We start from the raw sequence: 22,569 nt of genomic DNA, 5'->3' as shown, positions 1-22,569 counted from the left end.
GAGACAAAGATGAACGGAGCTAAGTACAGAGATATCCTTGATGAAAACATGCTCAGTACCTCAGACTAGGGCAAAGGTTCACCTTCCAACAGGACAACGACCCTAAGCTTGTAGTGTCATACCCAAGAACACTCGAGGCTGTAGTTGCTGCCAAAGGTGCTTCAACAAAGTACTTAGTAAAGGGTCTGAATACTTATGTAAATGTGATTATAAATTAGCAAACCTTTTTTAAATTTTTTATTTAAAAAAATTAAGTGTTTTAGCTTTGTCATTATGGGGTATTGTGTGGGGAAAAAATTATTTAATACATTTTAAAATAAGGCTGTAACCTAACAAAATGTGGAGAAAGTCAATGGGTCTGTAGATGTTGAAAAGAGGTGCATCAGCAACTTGTATGTGTGGAGGCCTGGAGATGCTAAACGTGTTTATGTTAATTAACGGTAAATTACCGTGGACCGGCAGTCTTTTGCATGACAATAACCGGCTGACAAAATTTCATGACCACCACAGCCCTACTTGTGACTGTGACCCATTCTTGCTGCCAAAAAGGTTTTGGATATAGATTGGTTTTAAGCCATCTCTTTCTCACACGCACGCACGCACGCGCACGCCTTTCTCCCTGCTTTTGTCATCCACCATCACACCTGTTGAATATCAATTCAACTTTTCACTGCTGCTTCTATTCTTTAAGATTTTTTCTCATCTCTCCTGTCAATATTGTTGCTCTTCCCTGACTTTTGGTGTGTCAATCAACCCTCGGGCTACAAGACATTGGGTGGCCTCCATACACATTACATGTAGGCCACCATAGGAGAAGTGTTGAAGGTAGTATGTATATCTAACAGATTTCATATGTGTAGATTTTCATAGGTGCATAAAAGTTCATAAGTGCATAAATATTAATATCAAAACATTTTCAAACACTAAGAAACATGTCATTATCTCAGAGGCTCATTTTTGTACATAATAATAGTTTCTTCCATTTCTCCATCAGGGTTATCACTTAATAACTGTCATTACATTATATTACTATGATACTTAAACTGATCGTCTCTTTTGGCTGAATCACTGACAGCGAAATGCACACTAGAGAGCATAATGGCTTTTTGCAAAAACCCAGTGATCCGAAAATGATTTTCAAATACAGTGTTCCATCCACACACACAACTGTGGTGTGTACTGTGTACATGCTAATGTGTTTCCTGTTTGACTAAGTGCCTTCTAGGAGAACAGAGATTCTTCTTGTGGGTGATGGTGTTTGCCTGAGTGAAGCCTACTTCCAAGGCCTTCAGTAGCAAGAACATTATTATTCTCAGGGTATGGATCGTTTTCATTTCCTGACTAAAAAGTAAATTATTATGAGAGTGGACCTTTAAATTAACTGACACTACACATTACTGTCAGTTTTACCATACATACATATGTTTGAGTGTATTTCTTACAATAGGATGTTTGAGTGTATGTCTCCCATAGCACACACACACACACGTAAACACACCACCTGGTTGATGGACTGCTGAATCATATAACATTGGATGGTCAATTGTAATAGTCAAGTCATATTGACAAAGTTGTTGTGAAGATGCGGGGGGGGCATGTCTGTTATAAAAAATATGTTCTGCGTAGTTTACACAAATCAACTGTACTAGTTGTTAAGGCTCTGTTCTTGCCCTAATTTTGATTACTGTCTGGTAATATGGTACAGTGCAGTAAAGAAAGACCTAGCAAAGCTGCAGCTGGCTCAAACAGAGCAGCACACACAGAACTAACATCAACAACAAGCATGCCAGTCTTTCCTGGTTGAGGGTTGACAAGAGAGGAACTGCTTCTCTTCTAGTTTTTATGAGAAGTATTACTGTGAGGAAAAATCCAGATTGTCTGCATAATTAAATAACATTCAGCTCAGACACCCATACATATGCCACCAGGGATTTCTTCACAGTCCCCAAGTCCAAAACAAATTCACTGCAAAGCACAGTATTTTACAGAGCAATGATGCCATGGAACTCCCTTCTATCTCCAATTACTCAGACAAATAGCAAAATTACCTTTAAAAAAAATTATTAAACAATATTTCATGGATTGACGGGGACTGTGAGGGGTTAAACACACGCAAACATTTTAGTTGTTGTTGTTGTATTGTTTGTACATTTATTATATATTTTTTATTGTTGTATTGCTGGTATATTGTTGTATTTTAAGTTAGTGTGACTGTCCTTATCTATCAGTGAATCAGTGTTTTTTTCCATGTCCTGTTTTGTGTTTTTTTGTGGACACCAGGAAGAATAGCTTCTACTGCAGCAAAAGCTAATAGGGATCTGAATAAACCAATAAACCAAGAGTAGTAACACATTAGATATATTCAATTGGGAAGTGTCAATAGGATGGGAGGCATTTTGCATGAAAATGCTTGATTTGAATTTCATATCCAACATGCCTTTCATATGGTGATTCACAATGATGTAAAAACAATCTCCATAATTGGGGCGAGGAAATCAAATCAGTATTTTACTTTTGCATGAAGAAACCTGGAGTAAAAGAATAAAGGGATGGTAATGCATCAGTTATTTTTCATCTCTTTGAAGTGGACCAATGAGGCTCAAACATCATAAGGGTCTTTAGGAAGGAAGTGTTAGTAGAGAGCATAGAGAGAGTCTATAGTACTACACAGAGAGACCATAGAAGCACATACAGGGCCGGGGAAAGAAATATGCCTTTTAAACCACAAATCGCAAATTTAGACTCATCAGACCAAAGGACAGATTTTCACAGGTCTGATGTCCATTGCTTGTGTTTCTTGGCCCAAGCAAGTCTGTTCTTATTATTGGTGTCCTTTAGTAGTGGTTTCATGGCAGCAATTCAACCATGAAGGCCTGATTCATGCAGTCTCCTCTGAACAGCTGATGCTGAGATGTGTCAGGTATGCCAAGCTTGTAGCGTCATACCCAAGAAGTCTCGAGGCTGTAATCGCTGCTAAACGTGCTTCAACAAAGTACTGAGTAGAGGGTCTGAATACTTATGTAAATGTTATATTTAAGTTTTTATTTTTAATAGATTTGCAAAAATGTCTTAACCTGTTTTTGCTTTGTTATTATGGGGTATTGTGTGTAGATTGATGAGGGAGAATAAACAACTTAATCAATTTTAGAATAAGTGTTTAACGTAACAAAATGTGGGAAAGGTTAAGGGGTCTGAATACTTCCCGAATGCACTGTATGTCATAGGCTACAGTAGGATACTAAATAACATTTCCAGTGGCACACTGACTCTACTAATTATGAAGATGAAACCATACGCTACTTATTGTGATGGCTGATGCACTCGTTGTGGCAATAGCCTATTTTAAGATGATCTACTTTGAAAAACGGTGCTGCTGTTAGCTACAAATTGGGAGTTGTGGAGGCATTTTTTTCTATTGGTTCTACAGACACATTAGTGTTCTCTTTTCAGCAGTAGGCATTTTCTTTCTGTACGTTTTTCCCTCGATTGTATTTTGAAATCTGCAAAAGGCAAACCGACAGCCGAAACCAACCATAGAAATAAAATCCCTAAATGGTAGTTCCCATTCAAGTCAGGACTGACACCCTTTGATAGCGTAACCATGAGTTTAACAGTCAAATTATCAGGGTAAAGTCGTGCGTACACTACACGATTTCGGCCCCGAAGTTTAGCTTTCCCAGACAAAGTTTTGAGATCCGAGACAAAATCCACGTCTTTGCCTACTCAAGGCGCGCGGCCGTCACCAACGCACGTTTAATGTAAAGCAGTTCAGAGACGCAATCTGAGGGCTACCGAGCTCATATTTGAGCAGTCCCAGAGGTCCCAATATTATATGTTTGATTTTATTCACACAAAATCTTCAATGTTCTTGTAGTGTGAGATGTGCAACGACATGTTTTGAGAACAGTGGTGAGCAATAGCCAATGAGAGCTCACCTGAGAAGAAGCCAGTGAGATGATTACGTTGTTTCACATCACCCAAAATGTGTGGACTCGAGATGGAGCGATGACTACTACTAGTATGCGTTTGTACATGCCTTTAATCAAACCCAAAGTGTCAAATCGTTACAGCTCTGTAGTTCACAATGTTATTCAATTCAACATTTTGGCTAGATGTTTCAACTCTATATGGCAAGCGTGAATATATGACTAAAACATCTGAGGCTGCTTTCAGCCACAGCTCGTTGTAGCTACGTTAAATTGAATCAGATCATTGTTTTCTTGAGACAGTATGGTATCTAGAATCCTCAAGACCAAGTGAAGAATCGTGTAGTGTGTGACCCTTGTCTGTACCACATCGTTTAGTGTGCGCACCACTACGTTAGCAAGACGAAAAAAATACAGGAAATAGTTTAGCAACGTTCGGATTTTGAAAGTCGGTTTAAGAGGTTACAAAACTCTTCTATGGATTATATATTTATGGCAAACATGCTGTCCAACCGGCAGCCTTCCTGACTGTAGGCATACCGATACCTGGCAAAATAAAGGAAACACTTGGGTAAACAAATGATACATTTTATGGTATGGGGTGCTTTTTCCTTGCATGGTTTAAATCCACTTGTAGATTTTATGCTAAGGCGCATTGAAGCTGTTCAGCAACACCCTTTTAAGACCATTTATGTTGGTGTTTCCTTAATTTTGGCAGATACCACTATGTGCTTGTCATAACCACATTTTTTATATAAACTATTGATCCCCTGTGGCTAAATTATGCTCTCTGCTGAATTTTGAACATTGAGAGCGGGCTCCTGTGGTTGGATTTAAAATTTAAATAAAAACACGTAACTACGGGCTTGGGCCCAGCCCCTGACTAACACAACTGACAAGTCAGATTTATTTATTATGCAGTTTCTTTATTTGAATTGTATTAATCAGTCACCCAATCAACGCAGGGCCCCCCAGTTACCCACATGGACCCCCTACCTACTCCTCCTCCCATCTGATTAGCAGAGTGGAAGCAGCAGGCTGTCTACACTCACTGAAAGTGGACTCCTGAGTCTTCCTGTGGTTGTATATATGGGAAAGGGGGATACCTAGTCAGTTGTACAACTGAATGCCTTCAACTGAAATGTGTCTTTCACATTTAACCCAACCCAACTGAATCAGCGAGGTGTGGGGGGCTGCCTTCATCGACATCCACGCCTATGGAGCACAGGGAACAGTGGGTTAACTGCCTTGCTCAGGGGCAGAACTACAGATTTGTACCTTGTCAGCTCATATATACTGTATGTATATGTGTGTGTGTGAGTGTGTATATACAGTTGAAGTCGGGAGTTTACATACACTTAGATTGAAGTCAATAAAACTAGTTTTTCAACCACTCCACAAATTTCTTGTTAAAAAAATATAGTTTTGGCAAGTCGGTTAGGACATCTAATTTGTGCATGACACAAGTGATTTTTCCAACAATTGATTACAGACCGATTATTTCCCATATAATTCACTGTATCACAATTCCAGTGGGTAAGAAGTTTACATACACTAAGTTGACTGTGCCTTCAAACAGCTTGGAAAAGTCCAGAAAATTATGTCATGGCTTTAGAAGCTTCTGATAGGCTAATTGACATAATTGGAGTAAATTGGAGGTGCACCTGTGGATGTATTTCAAGGCCTACCTTCAAACTCAGTGCCTCTTTCTAGACATCATGGGAAAATCAAAAAAAATCAGCCAAGACCTCAGAAAAACAATTGTAGACCTCCACAAGTCTGGTTCATCCTTGGGAGCAATTTTCAAACACCTGAAGGTCCCAAGTTCATCTGTACAAACAATAGTATGCAAGTATAAACACCATGGGACCACGCAGCCATCACACCGCTCAGGAAGGAGATGCGTTCGGTCTCCTAGAGATTAGCGTACTTTGGTGCGAAAAGTGCAAATCAATCCCAGAACAACAGCAAAGGACCTTGAGAAAATGCTGGAGGAAACAGGTACAAAAGTATCTATATCCACAGTAAAACGAGTCCTATATTGACATAACCTGAAAGGCCGCTCAGCAAGGAAGAAGCCACTGCTCCAAAACTGCCATAAAAAAGCCAGACATGGTTTGCAACTGCCGATGTGGACAAAGATCATACTTTTTAGATAAATGTCCTCTGGTCTGATGAAACAAAAATATAACTATTTGGCCATAATGACCATTGTTATGTTTGGAGGAAAAAAGGGGAGGCTTGCAAGCCGAAGAACACCATCCCAACAGTGGACCACGGGGGTGGCAGCATCATGTTGTGGGGGTGCTTTGCTGCAGGAGGGACTGGTGCACTTCACAAAATAGATGGCATCATGAAATAATAATAAAATAAAGTGATGATCTTAACTGACCTAAAACAGGGAATTTTTACTTGGATTAAATGTCAGGAATTGTGAAAAACTGAGCTTAAATGTATTTGGCCAAGGTGTATGTAAACTTCCAACTTCAACTGTACATACAGTTGAAGTCGGAAGTTTACATACACCATAGCCAAATACATTTAAGATCAGTTTTTCACAATTCCTGACATTTAATCAAAGTCAAAATTCCATACCAGGCAGTGATGCAACCAGTGATGCTCTTGATGGTGCAGCTGTAAAACCTTTTGAGGATCTGAGGACCCATTCCAAATCTTTTCAGTCTCCTGAGGGAGAAGAGTTAGCGTGGGATGCCCTTTTCACGACTGTCTTGATGTGTTTGGACCATGACAGTTCGTTAGTGATGTGGACTCCAAGGAACTTGAATCTCTCAATCTACTCCACTACAGCCCCGTCAATGAGAATGGGGGTGTACTCACCCTTCCTTTTCCTATAGTCCACAATCATCTCCTTTGTATTGATCAAGTTGAGGGAGAGGTTGTTATCCTGGCACCACACTGCCAGGTCTATGACCTCCTCCCTATAGGTTGTCTCATATTTGTCGGTGATCAGGCCTACCACTGTTGTATCATTGGGAAACGTAATGATGGTGTTTGAGCCGTGCTTGGCCATGCAGTCATGGGTGAACAGGGAGTACAGGAGGGGACAGAGCACGCACCCCTGAGGGACCCCCGTGTTGAGGATCAGTGTGGCATATGTGTTGTTACCTACCCTTACCACCTGGGGGCAGCCCGTTAGGAAGTCCATTGATCCAGTTGCAAAGGGAGGTATTTAGTCCCAGGGTCCTTAGCTTAGTTATGAGCTTTGAGGGCTCTATGGTTTTGAACGCTGAACTGTAGTCAATGAATAGCATTCTCACGTAGGTGTTCCTTTTGTCCAGGTGGGAAAGGGCAGTGTGTGGTGCAATAGAGATTGCATCATCTGTGGATCTCTTGGGACGGTATGCAAATTGGACTGGGTCTAGGGTTTCTGGGATAATGATGTTGTGAGCCATGACCAGCCTTTCAAATTGCTAATTTTAAAATGGCTTTTTACTGTCCCCAGCACAAGGTGCACCTGTGCAACGACCATGCTGTTTAATCACCTTCTTGATATGCCACACCTGTCAGGTGGCTCGATTATCATGGCAGGAGAAATTCTCACTAACAGGGATATAAACAAATTTGTGCACAAAATTTGAGAGAAATAAGCTTTTTTGTGCATAGAACATTTTTGGAATCTTTTATTTCAGCTCATGAAACATGGAACCAACACATGTTGCATTTATATTTTTGTTCAGTATATTATATATTTCCTTTCCTCTTGGGCCCCCATGGGCCTGGGCCCCCACGGGCCTGGGCCCATGGGCTTCAGCCCTGGTAAGCCCCTGCATTAAACTGTCCCTGAGTACACAGAGAGACCATAGAGCAGAGTTTCCTAATAGGCAGTCTGCGGACCAAATTCGGCACTTTTTTTAAATTGAACAATGGTACATTTAAGCCACTCCACCTGGGAAACAGGTGCATTTCATTGCAGTATTGATGCACTAGTATTTAACCATAACTGTGGTCATGCAAATTTGCAGAATGGTTTTGGCCACAGTTTAATTTACTTCCCTTACAGAGTTAGCGTGGGATGCTTCCAGCTGTCCGGGGACATAGGCCTATACTCAGACAGGAACCATGTGTCAAGTGCACCTGTTTTTTGTGTGTTTTATTCTAGGATGAAAATCTACACAAAAACAAAGCTACATGAAACCACCTTATTTTACATTCTCAATCCGTGTTAGATTTCTTTTCTCAGTCTACCTCGATAAAAAAAATCCAGCCATCATTATATTCAATCTTTTTATTCCAAGTAGAATACCTTTTAAATCAAAATATTCTGTTTCGTTTTCCATGCACATCCAGTCTACACTCTTTAGTGACAATTATTGCTCCCGTGCAGGGCAGCGAACAGTAAATGCGCTACAAAGAACCTACTAGATATACTGTTGCGCGCTGTAGGTTAATTTAGTTTTCCATAATACCATAGACGCACCCTTCTCCATTGCACACTGAATTCAAAGCGCTCGCGTCGCTCACTAAAAAGTAGCACAAGAACCTATGCTCCCGTAACCCGCCCGGTCACCTTCGAGGACAGGATAAATCACGTCCTCCTGCACGACAGCAGACACTGACAAATATAGTTTTAAATCTGTCGGAAGAAATTCCTTTCATTCAGAAGTCAGCTTTCATTTTCAAGACGACTTTCGTATTCGCTTTTCTGCGTCTCTTTTAACATATCTATGGAAATCACATTGATTAGTAGTTTCATAACGAAGGCAAGTGTAATGGTTTTATTATAAGATTAACTATGGGTGCTAATATCCTGGAATCTAATATAAGCACCAACTTCACTCCCGGCGGCTACACGGGGACAGTCCACGAAACTGGAGGGGCTCACCCGGGCTATATGATGGTGATTCTTGCCGTGCTTATGATTATTCTGGTAGTCGTGGTTGTGGCTGGCAACGCACTTGTTATCCTGGCTTTCATTGTTGACAAGAGCCTACGAAATCAAAGCAACTACTTCTTCCTCAACCTTGCCATTTCTGATTTTCTTGTTGGTGAGTAGTCTATTTTATTTATCTATTTTATCTATCCTGTCTGTGGGTCTGCTATCTAATCTATTTGTCTGTCTAGTATGGCTCTGGTGGGATAATACCATTTTTTTGTTCATTAAGCTATATAAGACACTGTCAAGTGCCATCATAATGGACAATAATTGTGGAAAGTAAAGAAATGTTTTTTTTTGCATTAACTTTGAAAGAATCTTCGCAAAAGGTTTTCCACAAGGACATTTATAACAGATTTATAGAGCTCTTGAATAATTGATGGTTCATGAATGCAAATTAAAACCCAACACACCTTTGGTAATAATTTTTCACACACAATGCTGCCAATACTTTTTCACACATAATGCTGCCACTTGCCAGCAGGCTTGTTTAGAAATTAATTTGCTGTGAAAATGATTTCTGGCGTTGATTATGGAGCTATGGACACATTGTTCGGGGTTCAGTCTATACACAGTGTGTCCTTGCAGGTGCATTCTGCATCCCTGTATACATCCCCTACAACCTGACAGGCCGCTGGGTGCTGGGCAGAGGTCTCTGTAAGCTGTGGCTCCTCATGGACTACTTGCTCTGCACTGCCTCTGTCTTCAACATAGTCCTCATCAGCTATGACCGGTTCCTCTCCGTCACCAGAGCAGTGAGTATAGAGAGCTACCGTGCCACATGCAGGCATGCATGCACAACGTGCACACATGCACCCACATGCACGGTAACATTTGAAATGCTGTTTCAAATGCAGGTACTGCATGTTTTACTGTTCATATGGCCCTCCTGCCACTACGCAACTGCTTTACAAGGCCCATTACCAACACAGAGGTACTGCAGAATGGTTTGACAGTCACTGCCAGTAGGACTAAAGGTTGACTCAGCGACGTGACATAGATGCAGAAAGTAAACGGCATGGGTCAATTTCCGCAAAAACTAAGAGCGTTGAACCACGAGGCTCAAATTCTCCACTGAAGCAAACCCGTGCACATGTAAAGATATTGTGTGTGACCGTGTGAGAGCCAAGTATTGCATGTCTCATCTCATCTGAGTCTACCTTTAATACGTGTCTTGATAGGATGCACCGTGTTGCGGTGGCACTGACTCTGAATGAGCTCTGTTGGAAGTCCAGACAAAGTGGCTCGGTCCTTGTCGACCAGCGTGCTACTCTTTGATCTTCATCTGCTTTTGGGATGCAATCCCTGGATACTCTGGTCTGAATACTAAACTGGACATTGCTTTATCAATCGTATTGAGGTCTCCCTTGTAAAATACCTCAACGTCCTGGATAAATAAAACATATTATACCCCCTATGTTTTTTTTTGGGGGGGGGGGTCAGTGAAGCTAAAACTTTTCATTTGTCTGTATACTCCAGCATTTTGGATTTGAGATCAAATGTTTTATATGATGTGACAGTACAGAGTGTCACATTTTATATGAAGGTATTTTCATACACATCTGTTTTACTGTTTCAAAACCAATGCAATTGTATCTAGTCCCCCTATTTGAAAGTGTCAAGTATTTGGACAAATTCACTTGTAGTGTATACATTTAGTCAAATGTTTAGTATTTGGTCCCATATTCCTAGCACACGATGACTACATCAAGCTTGTGACTCTACACATTTGTTGGATGTATTTGCAGTTTGTTTTGGTTGTATTTCGGATTATGTTGTGCCCAGCAGAAATTAATGGTAAATATTGTATTGTCATTTTGGAGTCACTTTTATTGTATAGAATGTTTTTGAACAAAATGAATGTGGATGCTACCATAATTACGGATAGACATGAATGAATCGTGAATAATGATGATTGAGAAAGTTATGGATGCACAAAGATCATACCCCCAAAACATGCTAACCTCACACCATTACCAATAATGGGAGATTATCATTTTTTGGTGGGGGTATGATATTTATGCCTCTGTAACTTTCTCACTCATCATTATTCAGGATCTGTTATCATGGTAGCAGCCGCAGGAAGTAGGGGAGCTGCCGCATCGCCTGGAAAATCAGAATAAACAAATAATAATAATGAATGAATAAAATATGACTGCCTAGGGCCTAGGGTTGCAAAGAGTCGGAAACTTTCCAGTCATTTTCTGGAAATTTTCCATGGGCAGTTATGTTCGGGAACTTTGGAAATTTAGCTTAAATTCATCAAAAAGTTAGCTTATAAGAGTGAACCTTTTGTTGTGGGATAAACAAGGCAATTCTAGGTCTTCTGGCATATTTTGGTTAAACTGTCCCCAATTCAATGGAATTGCAACTCTCTGCAGCCACAGTGCATTCTTCCATCACATGTACAGCTGATTCTCAAGATCTTTCACACTAATGAGATGCTATTGAGCCCACACTACTACACTGTCTGAGCCAAGGACTACATGCTTTCTGATAAGTTTTGATTACAATACTGGGTGGGGTGAATATATTGTACATGACATACATTGTTTTTTTGTTATTTAGTAAATAGTAGCCTACAGCAAAGTGTGTTTAAATCATTTCTAACAATTTCTGTTACTTAGTTTTTGCTACCATGTGGGTTTTAGCTTGCTTAAGCCTGCTAACTGAGGAGTGTTAACTCACCTGTTTCATTTTAAAACATTTATCTTACAAAGGAGTTGTTTAATCTAACTGCTTAACTATTTATCTGATCATGGAATTGTATTGGTTGTTTTTTTACTATTATTTTCCTAATCTTTACAGGAGAATGCCACGGGCGCTATCTGATGTGTGGAGACATTTCACTGCAGCTAATGTAGAAGGAAAAGCTGTGTACATTTGCAAATACTGTGCCAAATCATATGTGAAGAATGCAACAAAGATGCAGACTTTCCCACAGCACGACTTTCCCACAGCACGTTCCCACAGCACTCACAACAAGCAACCTCTGACAAAAGTCCCTCTACTTCTATTCGAGGTGAAAATGATGAATCAGACACCTTATCGATAGCAACAGCTCATGGTCCTCCTGGACTCAGACGTTGTTTGACTCAATGGAGGAACGTAGTCAGAGAAATGATGAATGTCTTGCTCAAGCTGTGTATGCAACTGGTTCACCTCTGATGCTCACAGGCAATGTGTTGGAAGAGATTTCTGAATGTTCTTCGCCCAGCATACACCCCTCCAACTAGACTTGCTTTATCTACTCATTTGCTGGATGCAGAGTTCAACAGAGGTCAAGTGAAGGTCAAGCAAATCAGAGAAAGCAACCTGTATTGCAATCATCTCTGATGGGTGGTCAAATGTTCGTGAGCAAGTAATAATTAACTACACCATCTCCACCCCTCAACCGGTATTCTACAAGAGCACAGACATAAGGAACAACAGGCACACAGGTCTCTACATTGCAGATTAGCTGAAGACAGTCATCAATGACCTTGGACCACAGAAGATATTTGCACTGGTGACAAACAATGCTGCGAACATGAAGGCTGCTTGGTCTAAAGTGGAGGAGTCCTACCCTCACCCATTGGCTGTGCTGCTCATGCATTGAATCTGCTCCTCAAGGACATCATGGCACTGAAAACAATGGATACACTCTACAAGAGAGCCAAGGAAATGGTTAGGTATGTGAAGGGTCATCAAGTTATAGCAGCAATCTACCTCACCAAGCGAAGTGAGAAGAATAAGATCACCACATTGAAGCTGCCCAGCAACACCCACTGGGGTGGTGTTGTCATGTTTGACAGTCTCCTGGAGGGGAAGGAGTCTCTCCAGGAAATGGCCATATCACAGTCTGCCGATATGGACAGCCTCATCAAGAAGATCCTCCTGGAGGATGTATTTTGGGAGAGAGTGGTAAGCAGCCTGAAACTCCTGAAACCTATAGCAGTAGCTATTGCACGGATTGAGGGAGACAATGCCATCCCGTCTGATGTTTAGACTCTGCTTGCAGATGTAAGAGAAGAAATCCATACTGCCCTGCCCACTTCACTGTTGCTCCAAGCAGAGGAAACTACAGTTCTGAAATACATCAAAAAGCGTGAAGACTTCTGCCTGAAGCCCATACATGCTGCAGCATACATGTTGGACCCCAAGCACGCTGGCAAGAGCATCCTGGTGCAGAGATCAACAAGGCCTATGGTGTCATCACTACCGTGTCTCGCCACCTCAGCCTGGATGAGGGCAAGGTTCTTGGCAGTCTGGCGAAGTACACTTCCAAGCAAGGGCTTTGGGATGGAGATGCAATACGGCAGTTGTGCCAATATATCTCATCAGCCACCTGGTGGAAGGGACTTTGTGGATCTGAGGCTCTTTCCCCTGTTGCCTCCATCATCCTCCAAATCCCACCAACATCAGCCACCTCAGAGCGCAACTGGTCCTTGTTTGGGAACACACACACCAAAGCGCGCAACAGGCTGACCAATACAAGGGTTAGAATATTGGTGGCCATCCGGGCAAATTTGAGGCTTTTTGAGCCTGACAATGAGCCACCCTCAACAATTGAAGATGAGGCCTCAGAGTCTGATGTTCAAGAGGTGGACATTGAGGAGGTCCAGGGCGAAGACATGGAAGTCTGAGAGGAAGACAACCAAAGTTTTAGTTTCTAGACTATCATTTTACAGATGTATGTTGAAAATGTTTTTGGGAGATGCGATGGATCATTGGGGATCATTCAATATTCCCTTTCTTTTGTTGTTCAGTGAAATCATCCCATGTGGATAGTCAACTAATTTAATTAAGGTTAAATTTGTAACTAAATCGTTGTTTTATTTCTATTGGAAGGATTTCATCATTTGCAATTGTCTACTTATGATTTTTTTTATTTTTTTTATTTAACCTTTATTTAACCAGGTAGGCAAGTTGAGAACAAGTTCTCATTTACAATTGCGACCTGGCCAAGATAAAGCAAAGCAGTTCGACACATACAACGACACAGAGTTACACATGGAGTAAAACAAACATACAGTCAATAATACAGTATAAACAAGTCTATATATGATGTGAGCAAATGAGGTGAGATCAGGGAGGTAAAGGCAAAAAAAGGCCATGGTGGCAAAGTAAATACAATATAGCAAGTAAAACACTGGAATGGTAGATTTGCAATGGAAGAATGTGCAAAGTAGAAATAAAAATAATGGGGTGCAAAGGAGTAAAATAAATTAATTAATTAAATACAGTAGGGAAAGAGGTAGTTGTTTGGGCTAAATTATAGGTGGGCTATGTACAGGTGCAGTAATCTGTGAGCTGCTCTGACAGTTGGTTCTTAAAGCTAGTGAGGGAGATAAGTGTTTCCAGTTTCAGAGATTTTTGTAGTTCGTTCCAGTCATTGGCAGCAGAGAACTGGAAGGAGAGGCGGCCAAAGAAAGAATTGGTTTTGGGGGTGAATAGAGAGATATACCTGCTGGAGCGTGTGCTACAGGTGGGAGATGCTATGGTGACCAGCGAGCTGAGATAAGGGGGGACTTTACCTAGCAGGGTCTTGTAGATGACATGGAGCCAGTGGGTTTGGCGACGAGTATGAAGCGAGGGCCAGCCAACGAGAGCGTACAGGTCGCAATGGTGGGTAGTATATGGGGCTTTGGTGCCAAAACTGATTGCACTGTGATAGACTGCATCCAATTTGTTGAGTAGGGTATTGGAGGCTATTTTGTAAATGACATCGCCAAAGTCGAGGATTGGTAGGATGGTCAGTTTTACAAGGGTATGTTTGGCAGCATGAGTGAAGGATGCTTTGTTGCGAAATAGGAAGCCAATTCTAGATTTAACTTTGGATTGGAGATGTTTGATATGGGTCTGGAAGGAGAGTTTACAGTCTAACCAGACACCTAAGTATTTGTAGTTGTCCACGTATTCTAAGTCAGAGCCGTCCAGAGTAGTGATGTTGGACAGGCGGGCAGGTGCAGGTAGCGATCGGTTGAAGAGCATGCATTTAGTTTTACTTGTATTTAAGAGCAATTGGAGGCCACGGAAGGAGAGTTGTATGGCATTGAAGCTTGCCTGGAGAGTTGTTAACACAGTGTCCAAAGAAGGGCCAGAAGTATACAGAATGGTGTCGTCTGCGTAGAGGTGGATCATGATAAGGTCAAATGTTTTTGTTTCTGTCTCCATATTATATGGTAAATATATAAAATGCAAAAAACATCTACATTTAAATGGTATTAATATTTATATGCACATATATCCGTTAATTCCCATATATTCCCACGGAAAGTTTCCACCGCTGAATATTCCCCAAAATGTGCAACCCTAATTGGTCCTTTACTAGTATTAGTGGACCGATATAGACATCTGTAGCGTAGGCGCAAATATATATTTTTTCAGCATCTTCACTTTGCCACAAAAGGTAGTTGCATAATTAAGCAATAAGGTCCGAGGTGTTGTGGAATATGGCCAATATAACCACAGCTAAGGGCTGTTCTTAGGCACGACGCAACGTGGTAAATTGGCCATATGCTACAAACCCCCGAGGTGCCTTATTGCTATTATGAACTGGTTACCAATGTAATTAGACAGGTAAAAAATACATGTTTTGTCATACCTGTGGTATACGGTATGACAAATCAGCCAATCAGCGTTCAGGGCTCGAACCACCCAGTTTATAATTAAGAACATTATCTTGCAGGATTCAATAGTTGGAATTGTAAGAGTTGTTGCCCTGTCCATTTCTCTGTGATTGCCATTCTAATGGAATCCAGAAAGAACAAACCCTTTCCTCAAACATCCACATCAAACGGTGCAAAGCTATGGGCAAAGACACAAAACATCTGCATCAAATTCAATATTTTTCTTCATCAAATAACAGTATTTGTGCAGTATTAATATACCATCCTTACAAACCACTTAATGGAAAATGGAAAAGGAATGAATAGACCTTTTCAGTTTTCACGTTGAAATAAGTTGCATTTCAATGTGTTTCATGAAACTGGAAAACAAATATCAAGCAAGTATTTCTATATTCCACAAGCAATATCAGATTAACTGTTTAGTACAGATAATTATCAGACTCAAGTTGCAAATGCTGGTAAACACTCAAATACTGTACATTTTGTTTAAATATTTTAACAAAAGTTGTGCACTTGGCCTTTACTAGTCCTGTATTAGCAGACCAGATATAGACATCTTCAGTGCAAGCATTGTTTTCTCAGTGAACCCCCCTCCCCCCTCCATCGTCAAAAAAATGCAGCACCCCCACCCCCAAACGACTTCCCGCGGCTATGGTAGCATCCACATTAATGTAGAAGTGTTCAGAATGACACAATACATGATTTACCATTCATTTATAATGGGCACAACCATAATCTGAAACACAAACAAAACAAACTGCAAATGCATCCAACATTTGAGTCCCAAGCTTGACGTAGTCATTGCATGCTAGGAATACGGGACCAAAAACAAAAATTTGGACTAAATTTAATACATTATAAATTAATTTGTCCAAATACTTATGACACCTTCAAATTGGGGACTAGATACATAAAGTGCTTTAATTTCCAAATGATAAAACAGATATGTATGAAAATACCCTCAAATAAAAGGTGACATTCTGTACTGTCGCCTCATATAAAACATTTGGTGTCAAATCCTAAATGCTGGAGTACAGCTTTACTGTCCAAATATATACATAGGGGTGTGTACTTCATATATATTCCATGTGACTATGCAGAGCATTCAGAAATGTAATGTTAACTAAATAGTTTTGTTGCCCTATGAAGGGGCACTCTCTAAGGATGATATCATAGCCCAATCTCTCTCAACCATTCATCTTAAATGCTAGTTTTGGCCAATCAATATTGTTCATTACAATACAAATATTGATATTTATTACACAGCACCAGCAAGACTGCCACCTTATTGTGACCATAGAGGGGTTTTGTCACTTTGTAACTGCTGTAGTTAATTTCCTTGTGGAATTTAATATTAACTATTATATACGCACTCACCCACCTAGACAGAAGACACTGATTAATGGACAAACAGTTTACTGAAGGACATGGAAACAACATTACTTTTAATGAAAGTACAAGGAGAAACTTTGATGAACATGCTCAGGGAGGCAAGTTGACTAGTTGTCCTAATGTAAATGCTGCTGTGTACTTTCACAAGTTAAACAAAGCACATTTGAATCAATGCTCTTTGTAGTTTTTACATTTACATAATTTAGCTGACACTTTTATCCAGAGCAATTAGGGTAAAGTGCCTTGCTCAAAGGCACATCAACAGATTTTTTTACCTAGTCAGCTCAGGGATTCGAACCAGTGACCTTTCGGTTACTGGCCCAATGCTCTCAATGGCTAGGTCACTTGAATTTTTTTCTTTGAAGACTAATGCAAAATAGTCAATTGTTTTGGTGGAAAATGTATTGTTTGATGTACTTTCTTAGAATATGTCTCCAATCTATTTTCTGTTTCGGTCATTTGCTTATCAGCACAGTGGCTTCCTGAGAGAGGAATGAAATGCACATAGTATTAAAGCTATGTTTATGTAGTATGTTGATGTAGATATTCAAAGTCTCTATATGTATAGTAAAGAACATGCAGAACATCTGTGACTGGTAGGTATCAGTAGGTTCTCGATTTTGGGTATGTAAAGGGTCACTATACTTTATCTGGAGCTGCATAAGTGAATGTGTCATACAATATTTTATTATAATAAAATATTGTTTTTTACATTCAAACATTCTACAACGTTTAAAAGGGTACTTTACAGTGGTTGTAAAGTTTTCTAGCGGAATATCTTTCTGGTTCCCTGATTAACAATGAATACATATTAATACATAATAAAACAAGTACAGTACAGTGCTTCATGTAGTGTTTGATAATGAGTTACAATGATGGAAAATAACCCCTGTCTGTAGAGTGTATGTTTGATCTTGTTATTGCTCCCAGTGCTCACAGTCTCCATGATTGACAGCAAAGTCAGTATACCTAGACGCAGCCATGACAAACAACAAAGTCAAGTTGTTCAGTTTGATGACATTGATTTTGATGACATCTCAGCAATTGTTGTTTATTTGATCGCCAGGAAAAAGACTGCGAGAGACAGAGGTAGGTGGGGAATCGGGGACAGAGAAAGGGAGGTGAAGATGAACAAAGCAAACAGAGAGATAAGGTGAAATGGAAATGGAAGGTGAAAAGCTCATTCCTGGGTGAAGTGAATGGTGAAGATGAGAGGGAGAGAGAGAGCAGACAGACAGATGTGCCTCCACACTCTCCTGTATTATTATTCAGTATCACACTCAGCCTAAAGCTCTCCTGCTCCTCTGGCTTCACTGACACACCATGGAGGAGGGGCTCTTGAACCCGATCACCCAAGGAAATAATACCTCCCCCATAGGTCTAAATAAGACCTTAAAGTAATGGATCCAATACACCTTTACAAATGTTTATATTTATTTTACCTTTATTTAACTAGGCAAGTCAGTTAAGAACAAATTCTTATTTTCAATGACGGCCTAGGAACAGTGGGTTAACTGCCTTGTTCAGGAGCAGAACAACAGATTTTTATCTTGTCAGCTTGGGGATTCAATCTTGCAACCTTTCTGTTACAAGTCCAACGCTCTAACCACTAGGCTACCTGCATTGAGAGACATGGAATTGATTATGCAGTTTATTACATCTGTATTTTTTTATTTTTAATATGGTGATATTATTATTAAATGTTACTGTGAGGTTTTGTATGCTATTTTTCTCAGTTCACTTCTCTACTTCCAGGTGAAATATAGAGCTCAGCGGAGCATGACCCACCATGCTGTGGTGAAGATGGTGGCTGTGTGGGTGTTGGCCTTCCTTCTCTATGGCCCTGCCATTATCTTCTGGGAGCTGGTTGTGGGTAAAAGCATCGTCCCTGCCGACGAGTGTTTCGCTGAGTTCTACTGCACCTGGTACTTCCTACTCAGTGCGTCTACGTTTGAGTTCTTCACCCCCTTTATCTCTGTGACCTTCTTCAACCTGTGCATCTACCTGAACATCCAGAGGAGGAACAAGAGCAGGGCTATCCGTAAGGAGGACACCAAGGCACACAGGGACAGGGGCAGTCTCAGGGACGGGGGTGCTACCTTGTCTGTGTTTTTTGTCAAGACTCGCAAGGTGTCATCGAGCGAGCCAACCGCTGTTTCAGAGGTGATAGAGGAGGACGAGGAGCTGTCGCCATCCTCCAGTGGGGAGCCCAGCAGCGGACACACCTTCATTCAGAGAAACAAGGGCCCTTCCTGCAGGAAAACTTCCAGGCTCCTCCAATTCCAGGCCCCCATCGTGCCATCCAGCAGGAGCTCAGAGGGTTCCCGCCTCTCCCGCGACAAGAAGATTGCCAAGTCGCTGGCCATTATAGTGTGCATTTTTGGGATCTGCTGGGCACCTTACACCCTACTGATGATAATACGAGCGGCCTGTAGCGGGCGATGTGTGGAGCACTACTGGTATGAGGTGACGTTTTGGCTCTTGTGGCTGAACTCTGGTATTAACCCTTTCCTTTACCCTCTCTGCCACAGCAGCTTCCGAAGGGCTTTTGCTAAGATACTGTGCCCCAAGCGTCAGTCTGTCCAACCTCACATTGAGACCCAGTCTTGCTAGTGATGCAACGTATGGCTGGCTGGGAGTCACTGGAGTGAGAAGAGTACTGCAAATGGATATGGATTTTTTTCCTCAGGCATTGTGGAATGTTGTGTACATAGCTCAGCCATGAATAGGAGTGTGAAACCCTTTTTTAGATACTCACTTTGGTCTTTGTTATTCAAATATGATAGAAGAAATGTTATTACTGATATCCCTGTTTTTTTGTTTCAGACACATCAAATCCTTCTATGTGCCAAGTTTGAAACTTGCACTTAGAGGGTAAAACCAAGTGTTTGTAATTACATTTCAGAAGTGAATCTACATATACTGTAATATTGAAATACTAGTTGTTGTAGATATATTTGTTGTGTTGTTGCTAATGCATTCGGGTGTGAATCCTAGGACTGGGAGGAAATCTCAAATCTTATCAGTGCTTCGTGTCTCTGCCAGTTATAGATCTGAATGGTACTGGTATACTTGTAAATGTGCTATGTAGAAAAATATTTTCACTGTTATTTTCAGTGAAATGTGAAAGAATAGTTTAGTGTAATACCAAATCAAGTGTTCCTTGGTGTGTGTGATTTCCATGTGTTTACCCCTACTTCTACATCACTTTGTTGCGAACATGGTGATGACACAGAGGTAATATACAGATGTAGGATCTTAATTTGAGCCAGTTTGCTAGAGCAGGAAAATAATAATGCAGCAACAGGAAATGTGAATGATGATGCAAATTATAATTAATGGACATTTTGGTAGGGGTTCATACATTTATAAGGGTAAATCAAGTCTTCAATTTCAATGTGGAAATTACAAACTTCAGAAGCCTTTTTAAACCTTTTTTAAATAGTGGGTTCTGTACTAATGTTAAAGAAAGGCTGAGGCAGTGATACTTTATCAATAAATATATTAACTAAATAATAAAAAGTCTAAGGATGGTGCTACACCATCTGGCATAAAAAGAAAAGGGGACAGTTTGATGCAAAATATTTAAATAAAGGTTAGAATCTAATAACAATAATGGTTTAAAAAAAAAGAAGGGTTAGAAAATCTACACATAATACCCCATAATGACAAAGTGAAAATAGGTTTTTAGAAATTGTTGCAAATGTATTACAACTCAGAAATACCTTATTTACATAAGTATTCAGACCCTTTTCTATGAGACTCGAAATTGAGCTCAGGTGCATCCTGTTTCCATTGATCATCCTTGAGATATTTATACAACTTGGAGTCCACCTGTGGTAAATTCAATTGATTGGACATGACTTGGAAAGGCACACACCTGTCTATGTAAGGTCCCACAGTTGACAGTGCATGTCAGAGCAAAAATCAAGCCATGAGGTCGAAGGAATTGTCCGTAGAGCTCCGAGACAGGATTGTGTCGAGGCACAGATCTGGGGAAGGGTACCAAAGCATTTCTGCAGCACTGAAGGTCCCCAAGAACTCAGTGTGGCCTCCATCATTCTTAAATGGAAGAAGCTTGGAACCACCAAGACTCTTCCTAGAGCTGGCCGCCTGGCCAAACTGGGCAATCAGAGGAGAAGGGCCGTGGTCACTCTGACAGAGCTCCAGAGTTCCTCTGTGGAGATGGGAGAACCTTCCAGGACAACCATCTCCGCAGCACTCCACCAATCAGGCCTTTATGGTATAGTGACCAGACGGAAGCCACTGCTCAGTAAAAGGCGTATGACAGCCCGCTTGGAGTGTGCCAAAAGGCAATGAGAAAAAAGATTCTCTGATCTGATGAAATCAAGATTTAACTCTTTGGCCTGAATGCCAAGCGTCACATCTGGAGGAAACCTTGCATGGTGGTGGCAGCATCATGCTGTGGGGATGTTTTTCTGCGGCAGGGACTGGGAGAATAGCCAGGATTGAGGCAAAGATGAACAGAGCAAAGTACAGAGAGATCCTTGATGAAAACCTGCTCCAGAGCGCTCAGGACCTCAGACTGGGGTGAAGGTTCACCTTCCAACAGGACAACAACCCTAAGCACACAGCTAAGAGAACGCAGGAGTCTCTGAAAATCCTTGAGTGGCACAGCCAGAGCCCGGACTTGAACCTGATTGAACATCTCTGGAGTGACCTGAAAATAGCTTTGCAGCAACACTCCCCATCCAACCTGACAAAGCTTGAGAGGATCTGCAGAGAAGAATGGGGGAAACTTCCCAAATACAGTTGTGCCAAGCTTGAAGTGTCATACTCAGGAAGACTCGAGGCTATAAGCGCTGCCGAAGCTGCTTCAACAAAGTACTGAGTAAAGGGTCTGAATACTTATGTAAATTTGATATCAGTTTTTTAATTTTAATACATTTTAAATAATTTCTAAAAACCTGTTTTGCTTAGTGATAGTGTGTGTAGATTGATGAGGTGAAAAAAAGATTTCATCCATTTTAGAATAAGGCCGTAATGTAACAAAATGTGGAAAAAGTCAACGGGTCTGAATACTTTCCGAATGCAACGTATATAACAGTATTTTTACTATAGGCAAGATCAACACTGATAGCAGCAAACATGTATGGCAGCAAGACTTTGGGGTGACCATCACTAATTGTGAATAGGAAGCTATTCTTGCCAATGCAAAGAAAATATGTTGTTCCTATACAACTCATCAGCTACAGTTTAAGATGTAAATATGACCCTGCATGTTTTCGGGTATGTCCCAAATGTAAGCAGCAGAAAGGTACTAATGCACATCTCATCTGGTACTGTCCTATTGTTAAAGATTTCTGAAAAGAGGTGAAAAGGGCAATTTCAAATACTTTGGGCTCTCCAATTGGTTTTCAGCCTCTCCAATACCTTCTGCATCTACACTCAGCTAACCCTGCACTGAAATGTCATAAAAACTATTTGATCTAATGTGCTACGCTGCTAGATTAACAATTCTTCAATCATGGATAGATGACACTAAACCAAAACAATTCCTGGTGGTTCAGAAATCTGTTATGGTTGTTTCCCCTGGAAAGACTGACTTTTGTCCTGAAATGACGTTGAACCAAGGTGGAATAGATGTTGAATTGACGTCTGTGCCTATTGAGTTGATGAGATTTTTGCATATCTGGAGTCCTGTAGGTTCAATTTATAGGAGAACAGTGTGTGAATATATTGTTGAAGGGGATTGGCAACCCATAACCCACCAAGCATCTGAGTG

At 40.8% G+C, this 22,569-nt stretch overlaps 1 protein-coding gene across 1 annotated transcript; it reads left to right on the top strand.

Moving 5' to 3' along the window:
• Positions 1 to 8,244: 8,244 nt before the first annotated feature.
• Positions 8,245 to 20,382, top strand: LOC109902990 (histamine H3 receptor-like). The gene is made up of 3 exons (XM_020499662.2): positions 8,245 to 8,932; positions 9,409 to 9,575; positions 18,579 to 20,382. The coding sequence occupies exons 1-3, from the start codon at positions 8,680 to 8,682 to the stop codon at positions 19,434 to 19,436; spliced, it is 1,278 nt and encodes a 425-aa protein (XP_020355251.1). The 5' UTR covers positions 8,245 to 8,679; the 3' UTR covers positions 19,437 to 20,382.
• The last annotated feature ends 2,187 nt before the right edge of the window (positions 20,383 to 22,569 follow it).

Source organism: Oncorhynchus kisutch, linkage group LG13 (genome assembly GCF_002021735.2).
Source record: "Oncorhynchus kisutch isolate 150728-3 linkage group LG13, Okis_V2, whole genome shotgun sequence".
Classification (NCBI taxonomy): domain Eukaryota; kingdom Metazoa; phylum Chordata; class Actinopteri; order Salmoniformes; family Salmonidae; genus Oncorhynchus; species Oncorhynchus kisutch.
Note: the sequence above shows the minus strand (reverse complement) of the source record. Positions and strands in the feature narration are given on the sequence as shown.

Coding starts and splice junctions, on each gene's coding strand:
- LOC109902990 (XM_020499662.2), top strand. CDS start 8,680: ATGGGTGCTAATATCCTGGAATCTAATATAAGCACCAACTTCACTCCC. Junction 8,933..9,408: donor CATTTCTGATTTTCTTGTTG/GTGAGTAGTCTA, acceptor GTGTCCTTGCAG/GTGCATTCTGCATCCCTGTA. Junction 9,576..18,578: donor TCCTCTCCGTCACCAGAGCA/GTGAGTATAGAG, acceptor CTCTACTTCCAG/GTGAAATATAGAGCTCAGCG.